The sequence below is a fragment of the Mesoplodon densirostris genome, chromosome 1 (assembly GCF_025265405.1).
Source record: "Mesoplodon densirostris isolate mMesDen1 chromosome 1, mMesDen1 primary haplotype, whole genome shotgun sequence".
NCBI lineage: Eukaryota > Metazoa > Chordata > Mammalia > Artiodactyla > Ziphiidae > Mesoplodon > Mesoplodon densirostris.
In genome coordinates this window covers 101,858,030-101,874,071 of record NC_082661.1, presented here as the reverse complement: position 1 = coordinate 101,874,071, position 16,042 = coordinate 101,858,030, and the positions used below count along the sequence as shown (strand labels likewise).

The 16,042-nt window shown below is 38.4% G+C and overlaps 1 protein-coding gene across 2 annotated transcripts in view; it reads left to right on the top strand.

The window, feature by feature from the left end:
• The first annotated feature begins 507 nt into the window (after positions 1-507).
• The window catches only part of SLC7A11 (solute carrier family 7 member 11), a 108,302-nt gene continuing 92,767 nt past the window's right edge, over positions 508-16,042 (top strand). Inside the window, exons 1-4 of one of the 2 annotated variants that reach the window (XM_060106076.1) lie at positions 508-631; positions 855-1,119; positions 4,735-4,861; positions 9,333-9,448. In XM_060106076.1, the coding sequence (XP_059962059.1) occupies positions 608-631; positions 855-1,119; positions 4,735-4,861; positions 9,333-9,448 (532 nt within the window). In that variant the 5' untranslated portion in view covers positions 508-607. Of the gene's footprint in view, positions 1,120-4,734; positions 4,862-9,332; positions 9,449-16,042 lie in introns of both variants that reach the window. The other variant, XM_060106084.1, reaches the window with a different exon arrangement.

Sequence of the window (16,042 nt, the reverse complement as noted above, 5' to 3'; positions counted from 1 at the left end):
AGGTTTGTAAATATTAGATTTGACCGTGTTGCTAGGAAACCCAAAAATAAAAAGGAATTTAAATAAGCAGGAAGCATCATGAAATCTAAATTTTGCTGTTATAAACAATGCAGCTTTGAGTTCTGTTCTGTGATCAAAAGGTTGGTATAAACTATTTTATTTGTACGTTAAAGAAAAGAAACTCCTTTCAACACAGTGATCATTTCCTGTTTCATTTTTCATTTTCTTTTCGAGTGAAGAGCTTTTGTCCCTCACTAGGAGTTGCTTGAAATCTCTCGGAAGGTCTGTTCCGAATTTACTACTTCTGGATTGGTTAAGATCCCTGTTAAGTAAGAGTGTGCTTTGTTCTCTGAAAGCTTTGGTCAGTTGAGCAACTTGCAGCTCGTGGTAAAAAAAAAAAAAAAAGAGCTGAGTAATGCTGGAGCCTTCTCATGTGGCTGATGCAAACCTGGAGAATTTGCATCATCATGTAGCTGGAGTAAGTTGGTGAGACAGGCAGCAGCTTAAATACCAGCCCATGAGGAAGTTGAGCTGGGCTGTAATGATAGGGCGGCAGCCGCAGCCTCAGCAGCAGAGGTAGTCGGGGAGGTGGAGAAACCAGAGCACCATGAACGAACACACAGGTGTTCCTGTGAGTAATTAGATTGCGGAAGGCGAAAATACACCTTAGAGTTTTTACCTGGGAGCACACTAGTGCTGAGAAAGAATCTGAAGGCAAAGAGGAAGAGATCAAATCGGTCAGTCACCCCAAGAGACACCAAAGTTGAAAGTTTGGAGGTTTTATTCTTTTAATTTTTTTTTTTCTTTTGCTCTGTTTCCTTTTTTCCCTGCGGGTCACTACCATGGTCAGAAAGGCTGTGGCATCCACCATCTCCAATGGGGCTTACCTGCAGGGCGGTGTCAACGCGAGGCTGTCTTCCCTGGGCGGCAAGGAGCCACCTGGGCAGGAGAAAGTTGTGCTGAAGAGGAAAATCAGTCTGTTGAGAGGGATCTCCATCATCATCGGCACCATCATTGGAGCAGGAATCTTCATCTCTCCTAAGGGCGTGCTCCAGAACACGGGCAGCGTGGGCTTGTCCCTGGTTGTCTGGACGGTCTGCGGGGTCCTGTCACTGTTTGGTGAGTGTTGCTGCTTCTCTGGGGGTGTGTCTGTGGGGCTGGGTGCCGTGCTCTCTGGGAGAACAGAGGGTGATTTCTGAGGAGGGAATGAATGGCCAAGGCTCCCCCAGATTTTCTGATCTGGGGGGAGGTATGCGAACTATCCACGCACACTCTCCACTGTTGGCAGAATCCTGAATTCCCTGAAATTGCGACCTGTAGGCGGTGCTCGCTTTTCCTGACTAAGGTAGATTATTTTCTGATTTTTCCCTGTGGCAATGAACGTCAAGGCTAGCTTTGATGACCCAGTAAAATACAGGCAAGCTTTCTGTACCAGGCATTTGTGCTCAGTTACCTGTGTTTGGGGCATCTTGGCAGCTGGTGCACTGAATGAAACACCTGTGAAGTGAAACCCGGCATGGCCTGTTTAGACACAGAACTGAGTGTTCAGCAGAAGTTTTACTGACTTTTTATTGGCAAAGCAAATGGGTGGCAGTCTTTTCCTTTTTAATTTTTTAACTTCATGCACTTGTCAGTTCCCAGTATTCTTTCAAAAGTCCTTATTGTGGAAAGAAGTGTGATGGCATATAATTCAATTCCTTTTGTAAAAGAGAATATTGCAAGGGTCTGAGCATATTTCACATTTTTTCAACTTTTCATCTCTCCCCAGTACCCATAAACCTTTGCAATATAAATTGTAAAATTGGAATTGGGTGTTAGTTTGCTGTGTTTGCCCAGCTCTGTTTTCTTCATTTCTAGTTCATTTGGTCTTCAGAGACACAGATCATTGGTCCACCTGTCTGCTGAGTTAGTCTAAACAGAACTGGTAGAAGAAGTATGATTATTTATTTTTCTTCAAAATCTAGATCTCTTTTATTGACTTGATAATTAATACTAAAGAGGTAATAAATGTCCCCTCATGAGGTGGGCACATTACTAGAAAGCTACCTGGGTTAGTTGTGAAGGTGACAAAAGCTGGTGAATGGTCAAGAAAATTAAATTTTATTTATGTTATGCAAAAAATGTCTACTACATATTTGCTCTTCTCTGTCAAACAGTGTATTCTGATTTCAAAAGATACTGTTCTTTAAATGTACTAACTCTTTGTCCAAACTCTAGGTCCAAGTACTAACTCTTGGTCCTACACGGACCAATCCATTTATTCTTAAGGCCTTGCAGTGTTTTCAGCGTTGGTTTGAGCATTCATCTAGAGAATTCTAACTTCCGTTATTAGGAAGAAGGTATTTTAAATAAAACTTGTTCACACAAACGCTGTATAGAAAGATCTACAGAGGAATTATTTTTGGTTTATTTTAGCTTACAAAGAGTTCGTGGTATTCATATGGTGTGGCATGTACGTTTATAGATGAACAAAGAGAAACTTAACTGTTGATCTTTCTAAATGACTGTGCCTCCTCAGCTTTTAATCTTCTCCAACACATGGTATATTCAGAACAAATCAGTGTCTGATAGGAGAAATCATAACCAGTTTCCTGGATTTTGCATACTGTGTGCATGCAGCTCCCACTATGCGATTCCATTTTCATACACAATAAAAGGTTATTCAGATATAATAAAATGTATGGCTCTGAGCATTAACTAGTTAAAGTGATGAAAGTGATGTTGGCCTGTACTAAGAAAATATGCTTCTGCATAAGTATATCATCTCAAGAAGTTCAGGGGAAAAAAAAAAAAGCTAAAGGGACTAGCTAAGTTTTTACTTGAGTTGGTATTCTTTGATTACTAACTGCAGTGAGTGTGCTCCTGTACTAACCTACTTATCTATATTTGCATTGCATTTATCACTTAAATTACTAGGAACTTTTGATAAGAGTGCCTTCTTAACAGGAAGCAAAGCAAAATATAAGGAAAAAAAATCCTTTGTCTTAGAACTCTAGAACTCTGGGACTAAGAGTAAAGAATTTGTATATTGGATTTACAGGTTTTTTTAAAGCCAGGGTCAATACATGGATTCTTACAACCTATTTTGAACTTTTTTCATCTGGGTAAAATGGTTATGGAGCTTGAGACCTTTAAATGAAAATTTCATTTCTCCAGAACTCAATTTAAACCTGGGGCAACTATCCTGGAGTTTCAGCAAAGCATACAAAGGTCTAGGTATTGATTCTTGGGGGATAAATTCTGAGGTACTTAAGACACTTTCCAGTAACATTTTATATTGGCTGCTTCTTTGTACAGCCTACCAACATGGTGACTGGTTTCCAACAGAGAGTGAATTGCAACTAGTTCCAATTAGTTATAAGTAGACAGGCTATATCAGTGATCCCCAAATATCAATCTGTAGACTAGTTACTTTAAAATTAACCTGTGTGAATTTTAAAATAATAGATTTTCTTGGATGCCTCTATTGGACAGTCTGGCCTCTCTTGGTTAGAGAGTATGTCTGGGGTATAACCTTAGCATTTGTTTTCTGTTTGTTTTTAAATAAAAAATTCTCCCCAGGTGACTCTGATATAGTACTAGGTTCAGGAATACAATAAGTGATACAGGAATACAATAAGTGATACAGGAATACAATAACTGACACTAAGATTTTGCTGAATATCCAAATTACATTCATGTTGGACAGTTCTACCTGAAGCTTTACTGATTAGTAATAATTTCCCACACTTTGAGTCCCCAGAGCAGGCCAGGCAGAAATTATGTCTTATGCTTAAGTACTTAGCAGTATGGATAGAACTTTTCACATAATGTCAAAATATATTTTTCATTTTCTTGGAAATTAATTGCTTACATTAGTAGGTATAGCTGTATTTCATGAGGTGCTTTCTGTGTGTTAGGCCCAGCACTGTTCTTGGCACCCATTTTATATTTAAGCACACAAACTCCTTGTGATGTGAGAATTAAGATCTTTATTTTACAGAGGATGAAACTGAGGCTTGGGGAGATTATATAACTTGCTCAACTCTGTGTGAAGTTTATTGCTAAATGTTAAAATTTGGTCTATAGTTAATTTTACCTAACGTATGTAAATATGTCATAGCACCTCTTTTTTAAAAGTATGTGTTATTTCAGCCATAGAGAGTGTGTACTTCGAAGACATGCAAGAAAAACTTTCCTAAAAATAGAATATCTGCATCAAAATTCATTTTGTTGACCAACAAAACATATCCTACAAGTTAAATGAAGTCTTGCAAAGCCTTGAGTCCATACTTCTCTGGAGAACAGATGAATCTTATTTATTTTGACATGCCACAGAAATATCATTTTTTAAAAGGATTCTCAATATAATTAGGTCAATTTGTGATAATTCCTTGTCTTGATGTGAAGTCCTTTGAAAAATAGGTTAGTAATATTGGCATCCATCTACTCTTTTTCTCTTGTTGTCAGGTTTGAGATTCAAAATTCTTAATAATGTGATATTGTTTTAGAAGTTTGTCCTTACTATTTCAAGTAAAATTACATTGTTTGAATAGAATGAACTAGATCTCAAATGTGAGGAAGTTACTGGAGGCTCTTAGGAATTTGATGACTGTTATTAATTTTGAAAAAGGATGTCATTCAGATCAAAGGATGTAGTAACATCTCACACAACAGAAACGTTATATCCATTCTACTGCTGGATGACTTGGTAATATTTTAACTTTTCACCTTTTTATTATAAATATTTCACAGGAGCCTTGTCCTATGCTGAACTGGGAACAACTATAAAGAAATCTGGTGGTCATTACACATACATTCTGGAAGTCTTTGGCCCATTACCAGCTTTTGTGCGAGTCTGGGTAGAACTGCTCATTATACGGTAAGAGGCTACATACAAAAAAATTAAGGAAAAATAAACCCATTCATTATACCATTTTTTTTTTTTTTTTTTTTTTTTTTTTGGTGGTACATGGGTCTCTCACTGTTGTGGCCTCTCCCGTTGTGGAGCACAGGCTCCGGACACGCAGGCTCAGCGGCCACAGTTCACGGGCCCAGCCACTCCGCAGCATGTGGGATCCTCCTGGACCGGGGCACGAACCCGTGTCCCCTGCATCGGCAGGTGGACCCTCAACAACTGCACCACCAGGGAAGCCCTTCATTATACCATTTTAAAATCACCTTGATTATTTTTAAGTAGTTAGAGATATACATGTCATATGATTATGTGGTAAACATGTCTACTTCAGGACATAAAATCTGTGATGGAATACCTTTCTCAATTAATGTGTTTAATGCAATTTTGCCACTGACGGTAGTTTGCCAACCCTGCCAAACTTTTAAAGCATCTGCTTTTTGTTAATATTCAATTATTCTCCATGACATTTTCAGGACAGATGCTGACTTGAACAGGATATGAAGCAAAATCTACCTTGATAAATCAGACCTTTTGTTTGATTGTAAATCATAATTAGACAAAATTAAATGTTATGTTATAGGAACTGGAGTTTTTCTTCTTGTAGATTACACCATTAAGCCATCTTAGTTTACTCAGTTTTCATGACTAAGAAACTTCTTTTCCTAACAATTTAGTATGTCACCAAGTTTGTTTTTTTTGTTTTTTTTTTTTTTTGGCTGCATTGGGTCTTCATTGCTGCATGCGGGCTTTCTCTAGTTGTGGCAGGCAAGGGCTACTCATCATTGCGGTGCATGGGCTCCTCATTGCGGTGGCTTCTCATTGTGGAGCACAAGCTCCAGGCATGCGAGCTTCAGTAGTTGTGGCACGTGGGCTCAGTAGTTGTGGCATATGGGCTCTAGAGCACAGGCTCAGTAGTTATGGCGCATGGGCTTAGTTGCTCTGCGGCATGTAGGATCTTCCTGGACCGGGGCTTGAACCCATGTCTCCTGCATTGGCAGACAGATTCATAACCACTGCACCACCAGGGAAGCCCGTTACCAAGTTTTATACTCTGTAAAAGAACAAAACTTCACTTGTCACAGATGACTCACGTCCTCATCTTAAACAAATCAGTAAACAACAGTTGCGAAAAGCTTTTTTGAGTTTATTTTTGTAAGAATACGTTCCTCTTCCTGATTGTCCTGGTTTAAAATCAAACCAGATAATGCTAAGTCACTCTGAACAGCAAATTTCCTCCAACTTTGTGGGAAACTTATGATGTCACCTGAGAAGTCTAAAAGTATCCTGAAGGCAAATGGCATCCATGAAATGTGACTAGCACATTCTGATTGCAGAGTTTAACATAAATAAGTAGAGAAACTTGCTCTTACTGTAAACTTATCAAACTTACACAGCTGAGAGCTCCTGTGAGCTTTTATCCCGTCATGTGGGGCTAAGTGGCAAATGCAGAGCTAATAAGTATTGACTTAACACTAATCTTGGTTTTTATAGTTCTAGGAGTCTCTTTTTTATCAAAGAGCTTAGAGTAGTATTTACTTCTTTGTTAAATCTGTTCTCATTTTAGACAATTCTGCATTATTTAAAATTTGTCATAATGAAATATTGATAAAGAGGTATTTTGTTCCTTTTCTAAACTCTGGGATTTGCCCGGGATGTGCCTTCCACTCTTTTCTGATAATCTGAATATTACTCTTCAAAGGTCATCTTAAATTCTCTCATTTCCACAGTTAATTTCCTGTTCACCCTAGTTTATAGTATGTCTTTCCTCTCTTAATTCTTCTGAAAAAAATGCAGTCTCTTCTCATTTGACATTGAACATAATGTCATATAACCTTACTTAATATTTTAGGAATCCGTGCTCTGTTTCCCTGTTAAAACTGCAAGCATTTCAAGCATGTAAGACCAGGTCTCACACTTTTTGTAACACTTACACTACTTACTTCAGTGCCCTGATTATCAGATATTAAATTCTTTTTGAACAAGTAACTGAAAGATTAAGGTTATAATATTTTGAATACAACATACTCAGCATTCAGATGACTACACTACCTATTTAGAGTGCTGGCCTGTCAGGACAGTAGGCTTTTGGAGCCTGATGTAGCTGGACTTGAGTCCTGCTTTAGTCATGTATTGGCTGATTGTATTGGCAGTATGATGACCATGATCATTCCACCTGCAGTATAGCACCGATACAGTGCTTATGCATTCACTTATTCATTCCACAAACTGCTACTGAATGGTGAATGGCAAGTTAAAGAGACCTGAAGTGGAGTGAGCCATGGTTCCTATTCTCAAGCAGCTCATAATCAAATGAGAGCTACTTCGTGGTGTGTGTGTGTGTGTGTGTGTGTGTGTGTGTGTGTATGTGTTTACAGAAGAAATTACCTAGATATATTCTAGAAGCTTTTTTAATGGGTTCATATATTTCTTTGTAATAATGGACTCACATTACTCAACTGGTTTCTCAGATAGGCAGAGTAATGAATGGCTTGAGGGGTGACAGGATACCTAGGTACTTTAACATTTCTCTTCCATTGAAAACACCCATGGTACCTAAATACTTACTATTAAAATTGTACATCAGATTAAGTCACTCTTGTCAGAATTAGTCTGTAAAAACAAATCTTAAGGGAAAAAAGTCACACATCAGGGGTCATTTGATTGAATTCACACATTCACTATATATTCAATATTCATTGGGTTTCTGCTGTATGACAGACACTATACTATACACTGAAGATGTAATAATGATTAAGTTGGACACAGCCTTGTACTCATGGATCTCAGGGTCAAATGAGGGAAATAGTTATGAATCAAGACATTACATAAGAGAATATAAAGTTACTACTGTGATACACACTGTGAAAGAGAAGCCATGAGGCTCCAGAAGAGAATACACTCTGGGAGATCTAACCCAGTCAGAGGACTGGAGAAGCTTCCTTGGGCAAAAGACTGAACTAAGACCTGAGGTATAAGAAACCATCAGTGAGTTGCAGGGGCCTCATGCAAAAGGTATTCATATCCTTGTGTGGGAAGAAGCACACTGAAGAGGAAGGAAAAGCTTAGAGCAGATAGAGCCTTGAATTGAAGAGTTTTTGCATATCCTGAGCATGTTTTGAAAGCACTAAGATGTCATGATCAGATTTTAATTTATACATCAAAAATTTATAAATGATGGTGACTGAGAAAAATAATCTTGTTGGGGTGAGGAGGAGGTTCTCTTGGAAAAGAAAAGAAAATCAAGAAATCTGTCATGCTAGTACTGGCAGGTTAAGGTTGGAACACATAATGGTGGTTGGTTTTCTGAAAATTAGGAGTTGGACATGGGTGTTGTATAACCAAGAGAAGGAAGATAAGCTGAAAGGGAAGACAGGCAGGACAAAGTAGATAATATCATGGACTTGCCTGTGTATCTAACAAATATGCATTCATATACAGATATATTTAAACTGAAAAGGCATCTGTAATTTTTGCATAGAAATAGTTGAAAAATTAATATAGAATGGTTTGTTACCTATTTCACTATATACCTGAAGTTATTGCATTTTCTTATTTCATGCATGTTTTCTCCATTTTTAAAATTACAAGAGTACTTTTATTTTTCAATGTATACTTTGCATCTAAATATTTCTGTGGAATTAAGAATAATCACTTGGCTCTTCAAGTTTTGGTCTGTATGGAAAACCAAGACTAATATGATATCAAGCACATAAGCATATATTTGCCATGAACACTTATTAGTACTAATTTTTTTAAGGTGAGTTTTGTGTTCCTTTTCTGACCATGCCCCAACCCATTAGACCTGCACTGTTAATGCATTCATACTGTGATGGAGTTTAATTGTTGACTTACTGAGAAAGAAGATTGCTTCTTGTGAGGCCCACCTCTGTCAGGATCTCAAGTAATAAACTCAATTTTTAAGAAAAAGTCAAATGTGGGAAGGCAGGGGCAAAACTGACAGTACCCAGCCTTGTATCCAAGGAGAAGTGAAGTTTAAAAAGTAGCCACCAGGGGCTTCCCTGGTGGCACAGTGGTTGAGAGTCCACCTGCCGATGCAGGGGACGCGGGTTCGTGCCCCGGTCTGGGAGGATCCCACATGCCACGGAGCGGCTGGGCCCGTGAGCCATGGTCGCTGAGCCTGTGCGTCTGGAGCCTGTGCTCCGCAATGGGAGTGGCCACAACAGTGAGGGGCCCACGTACCGCAAAAAAAGAAAAAAAAAACAACAACAAAAAACAGTAGCCACCAAAGTTGTAGACAATATTTCATTTAGAATGTCTATGACAACCTAATCAAATATGGAGTTCTGAAAATCACAGACTTCCCTATTTAATATGTTCCACATGCTGAATAATAGCACCTCAATGTAGAAAAAGTTTAGTGAAGATGCTATTTTTTTTTCTGTAGTTAACCTAAATATGTATTTTTTTTTTCTAGCCCTTCAGCCACTGCTGTGATATCTCTGGCCTTTGGACGGTACATTCTGGAACCATTTTTCATTCACTGTGAAATTCCTGAACTTGCAGTCAAGCTCGTTACAGCTGTGGGCATAAGTGAGTATCATAGGTGTAAATATGAAAAAGAAAAAAAATCCCTACAAAAGTGATTGGAGACAAAGTTTCTTGAGACTTTTTGTGTGGTGGGACTGCTCCCCACATGGTGTTCTTCTTGCTTACAGTTCATTGTTAAGTTTGTGTTGGAAAACAAAGAAAAGAATAAGGAGTTGGAGTGATGCCTGATATGACATTACATGCCCATTTTGCACTGGGTCAGTAGCTATGATGGCTAAGCTTTTAAAATAGGCAAACAGGGCCTCCCTGGTGGCGCAAGTGGTTGAGAGTCTGCCTGCCGATGCAGGGGATACGGGTTCGTGCCCCGGTCTGGGAGGATCCCATATGCCGCGGAGCGGCTGGGCCCGTGAGCCATGGCCGCTGAGCCTGCGCGTCCGGAGCCTGTGCTCCGCAACGGGGGAGGCCACAACAGTGAGAGGCCCGCATACCGCAAAAAAAAAAAAATAAATAAAATAAAAATAAAAAAAATAAAAAAAATAAAATAGGCAAACAAAACCACTTTGTTAGTAAAATAGTAACTGGATTGTACATAAAAAGAGACTTTTACAAATGAAAATCCAATTTTAAATTGGATTCTGTATTGGAAAATATCCTTCCTCACTGATAACGTGTTGAATTATAATGCACTTAGCCTCATGGAATGGTGTTTGTGTGTTGGGTGTGTGTAGTGTTCATGAATTTTCTAGTGTTAGCAGCTGTCACTCTCAGTGTTAGGATTTTAGCTGTCCATCAATGGTCACAAGAGTCTTCTTCCAGTATTTGATTATTAGTAGTGTTTCTCAACTAGGAGTCTTCTTTATTGTCTCTAAATTAGGAAGTTGTTCATTTTCACCAATGGGCACAGATATTAGAACTTTGTTTAAAAAAGGAAATTAAAAAAGAGGAACATGGCCAACATGATATAAGTGATATGAAGCCCAATATGACTCTAACTTCCTTTTATAAGAGTCGACATTCCAAGCTCTTAAATATGATGGGAGATGATCACTTACTTGTAGGTACTAACTGAATCACTGTTTTCAGAATCAATATGATCCCACTTGATTAAGTTTGACCTACTTGGAGATAGAGAGCTCCCCAGGAATAATTGAACTGCATACCCATGAAAGAATTTGTAGTTATACATGGCTGAAGTATTTCAATAGAACAATGAAGAGAGAGATGAACATTTGACAGTAGAGGGGTGAGTGGTCAGTTAGCAGGAAAGAGTTAGGAATTGCACATAAAATATCTCTAGTTCTGGGTACCTGCATTTCTGAACATAAGTAGGTTCATCCTGGATTCTCCCCCTTAATTCATGGAACATACACAAATAATTGTTCGGTGAAATCTTTGAAGGGAAACAAGGAAAAATACTCGAATTAGACATTTCTGAGTCCTGGAAAGGTAATGGTGTTCTTGATTCATCTTGCCCTTGATACATACTACCGATGTGAGACTTGGGGACACATCACTTCAACTTTCTGCACCTCAGTGTTCTTACCTTTAAATCGTGCCCAGTCTCATCAGGTGTCTTGTGAAGATTAAACGATAGTGAAAGAGACAATGTATATAAAGTGTTTTGGAGAATGCCAGAAAGTTTTTAAGAATGAAGTTACAAATGGTAGCTCTTTATACTCTTGTGGGAAAACATCTCATCAAATTCCATGAGACTAGGGGCTTACTCACTGCTGTGTTTCCAGCCCTTCCCATGGCACCTAGCAGTAAATATTTATTGATGACTGATGTTTATGAGAAGAGGTCTAAGAATTTTTCTCTAGTAGAGAAGCCAATGGAATGCCTGTGTGTTAAACTTGGAGGATTGCACATCTTCAGGTCTCTCAGGCAGCAGGAAGATGGAGGTAGTTTGCTCTGATCTGACACCATGGATTTTTGAATTTTTGAACCATCTTAGCATAGTGGTGATAACTCAGGCTCTGGAGGCAACTACCTGGAATTGAAAGTTAGTGTCATAATTTCTTAGTTATGTGATTTAGGGCTAAATATTAAACCTCTTTAAGCATTGTTTTTATTTATTGGTAAAATACCTGTGAAAAGATCATTTATCTTGAATGGCTGTGGAAGGATGAAGTTAGTCAATTTTTATGACTTAGCAGAGTGCCTTCACCAGCCACTTGAAAAATGAGAGTGAGGTGGTAGGGGGGCATTACTGAATGCTAATTCACTCCCTCCCCTTTTAAAAATGCTCTACTTCGTTTCTGTCAAATTAATAAAAATGAGAAGTTTTTGTTTACCCCAAATCTTGTCCGTTCTGGTAAATGTATCAGGCACATGGAAGTTGAATGGAGAAATCTTATATATTCACATTTGTCTTCTTTCCTCTAACCCAATACTGACATTACTCCCTTTAACTTTTATGGAACTCCATGAATTTTCACTCTCCTTGTAGCTTCAATAAACATTGAAGTATGTTCAATATTTGAAATGATATTTAGTTTTTTGGTTCTGCTCTCCTGAAACTAGACCCTCTTTAAGTATACACTCAAATGGCAGAATATTATAATAAAAATACTTTCCTTAAAATGTGAGATCTAGGGCTTCCCTGGTGGCGCAGTGGTTCAGAGTCCGCCTGCCGATGCAGGGGACATGGGTTCGTGCCCCGGTCCGGGAAGATCCCACATGCCGTGGAGCGGCTGGGCCCGTGAGCCATGGCCGCTGAGTCTGCGCATCCGGAGCCTGTGCTCTGCAACGGGAGAGGCCACAACAGTGAGAGGCCCGCGTACCGCAAAAAAAAAAAAAAAGTGGGATCTAGTCTCAGATGCATCCCTAACAACCTCTCTCTCCATCTCAATTTTCTTACTAGTTTAGTTTATGTAGGTGAGTAAAGAGCCCTACCTTCTTCCCATAACCTGTGGGAATAATTGGGGGAAGCAAAGTAACACTAATGATGGCGATGTAAGAAAAAGAAATAGCCATTTCTACAAATGCAGTACTTTCTTTTCTAAAACTGTACTTTCCTGGCATCATTAAATTACATGAAAGAAACTCTAGGCCCAGTGCTGTGCTAGCTTCTCAAACATTGTACATGGAGTGGCTCTTTATAAATCTGAAATTGGACTATCCCTACTCCTTTTCTACCGTAATTAGATACCATGACAAGCAATTCTTAGGTAAATACATGTCGTATTGAAATATACAAGGACTGCAGAACAGCAACCGTACCCTTCAGGAGGATGAGAAATAAAATGTGGAATCAAAGTGTCCTGAAATCCCAGCGAAGTTAAACATGAACCTAGCAGAGAGGAAGAGTCACCGGGAATTTGGAGGAACTAGGTATATTAGTGAGATTGTATGTGTCTTTTGAGCTACTTCCTCATTGTTACCTGTGAACGACTGGTCAAAGTGTGGACTCTGGGGTCAGCTTACTTGGCTTCAATCCTATCTTTACACCTTACCTTCGTGAACACGGGCAAGTTAAGTAATATCTGGATTCTCAGCTGCTCATCAGAAAAATAACACCAGTGATGGTAACCACGTCATAGAGATAGGATTAAATAACATTATCCATGTAAGGTCCTTGCACAATGCTCTCATATAACAATAGTATATATTTATTTAAGGCTTACCATTTTTATTCCCAATAGTGAGATCCTAGATATAGTCTCTCTGCTTTATAAAGGTTGTTTATTGCTAAAAGCCTGTCTGAAATTAATGTATCCAGGAAACGAATGCAAACAAAGAGATCGAGGCGACCCAGGCAGCTGCTACAAAGAACAGTGGAACAATTCACTTTAGCTCACCATGTCGCATCCATATAGTGTCCATATATTTTTCCAGTTTAGCACAGAGCAGTCAGAAGCCAGAAGACAGGGAGAACCTGAACCTGGGAGATAACCCAGTATATCCAGGCTCAGTAACCTCACTCTGCAAAACAAAAGACAGACTTGAATTACGGAAGTGCAGAAAGAAATACTTGCCAGTCCTTAAATCATGGTACCAGTTTTTAACACTCCTCGTTGCTGCATTTCAGTTCTTAGGAAACGGCATCATTAATAAATAAATAAAAACTATATGTCCCTCTGTTTTCATTTTGGTAACATTTAAGGTAAGCAATAATCATAATAAGCCCAAACTGATACAAGTAATTCTTAATGCATGAAGTTAGCAATCATTATTCAAAGGACGTAAAGCTAGGCTGAAAGCTTGCTCAGATTTCTTTGATGATTACAATGTGGATAGATAGTATATAAAAACCAAAGTATTGTAGATGTTGTTTCAGAAACTCTGAAAACTTGCATTTAGTGAATCCCAAACCCCTTTTCAGTAGTGTTGGATAAGCAATATACGTAGACTTAAATTTCTCTGTAAAGACACATGATGAAACAGCAGTTCTAGCCACTTGAGGACCTTCACAGTGCCTCTGTACTGGCTACCTTGTTACTTGTTAAGCTGTATCCCTTCAGGGTCATAGAGGTACATCTCATCTGGAATGTGTCGTATGGAATAATGAGGGCAATGTCTGGATGCTCAGATAAAGCAGGGTTTTGAGAAACCTTTGAGAGAAATCAGGTTTAACCTGAATTTTTATTTCAGCTGTCTGAGAGGAAAGCAAGGTGAGATTATCCATTCATAATATTTGTTTGATTTTGTCTTCCATTTTTCTAAGAAAACTTTGCAACATAAAATTCCCAAAACTCATTTGTTTTCTATTTCAATAGGCATTGAATGTAATGCCTACACTCTTTATGAACATAACAAACCTTCTTTCCTCTTCCCAAATATATAGAGGTTCTAAATATGAGAATGCCTCTCTCTTTTCCCTCCCCCTTCCTCCCTCCCTCCCTCCCTCCCTTTCTTCTTTTTCTTCCTTCCTGTCCTCCCGCCCTCTATTCCCTTTTCTCCTTCTTCGTTTTTCTCCCCTCCTCTCCATACAACAGCTCTTTTCTATTGTGGAGTACTCTCAAAAATACTCCCAAAAATACTCTCAAAAATACTTTGGGGTTGTAGGAGCTCTAGATAAAAGAAAACAGTGCTCTTTTGTTGGTGGTGGGAACATGCACCCAATTATTATCAGATCAGTGCTGAATCTCCTTAACTAAAAAAATAATCCTTTTCTTATCATGACTCATTTATCACAGAGTAATTTACATAGAAAAAGGAAAAGAATCACTGGATGATGAAGATGAGTACAGAGTTGCATTAAATTATTTTCAATATATAAGTGCTTTGTATAGGGGAGAGAAAAATAATTATTTTTTCTTTTCACTGATAAAATAATGCACTTGGTGATTAACAATAGACCTGTCTATTTCTTCATGTTTCCAGCTTCAAACATAGATAAAATATTTCTCTTAGCTTCCCCTGTAGCTTATTCAGGGCTCCAGCCTTTCTAATCATTCTCATCATTATTCCTTTGAAACATTTCTTCATTAGTAACCTCCTATCTAACTTTTCATGGTCCCTTATTCTTCCCATCTTTGAGTTGCTTTCAAAAATGAAAATTGCTTTTATTGATTTTTATTTAATACTTCATGTTCATTATAAAAATTATTTTAAATCATGTAGAAAAATAAATTTTTAAACTTGAAAATTATTAAATATTCTATCATCTATAGATACCTTCTGTTAATGTTTTGGTAAACACTCATTCAGAATTTTTCCATTCCTTTCTCTCTGTCTTTGTGTCTTTATCTATCTTTCTATCTACCTATCAATTTATCATCTACCCATCTCTCTGTAATTTGCTGTATTGGTCAGTAAAACGTCATGTACAATCTTTCGTGTAATAAATATTTAACTGCATCATGATTTTAAATGGCTGCATAGTAAACCCTTAAAAAGGTATATCTTGGGCTTCCCTGGTGGTGCAGTGGTTGAGAGTCCGCCTGCCGATGCAGGGGACACGGGTTCGTGCCCCGGTCCGGGAAGATCCCACATGCTGTGGAGCGGCTAGGCTGGGGAGCCATGGCTGCTGAGCCTGCACGTCTGGAGCCTGTGCTCCGCAACGGGAGAGGCCACAACAGTGAGAGGCCCGCGTACCGCAAAATAAATAAATAAATAAAAATAAAGGTATACCTTAATTAGCCTTCCTTTAGGGGGCTAGGTTATTTTAAAAATTTTGCTATTATACATTGTGTTGATACATTTGCTCCAATTCTTAAATTCTGAAATGAGCTAATGATTGTATCAGGCAATTAGAACTATGAAGATCACTCATTATTGTACATATGGAAAGCTTCCTATTGCAACCTGAACTGTAAGAATTCTGTGTTTGGTTTTATCCTCCAAGAAGTATTTTCATACATTTTTGTTATTTGTTTAGGGAGAATACACCTTTTTAAACATAAAGCTTATAGATAATAACTACAAATATCAGGTATGAAGTAGCTTTTTGGGCAGTGGAGGAGGGAGCAAGTAACACTAAGCATAAGGTTTTGGAAAGAGCGTAAAGTTGAAATCCACTGTCTAGAATAAGTCACTCCAGCAGAGTACAGGAGGCATGGTTTGAGAATATCGCCATTCACTTTATTCCTCTTTGGCTGAAGTTGGTTTTTTAAAACTGAGGATCCAGCTCATTCATTGATTCAACAAAACCATGTTGATGATCTTCCTGGACCAGGGATGAAGCTGGATACT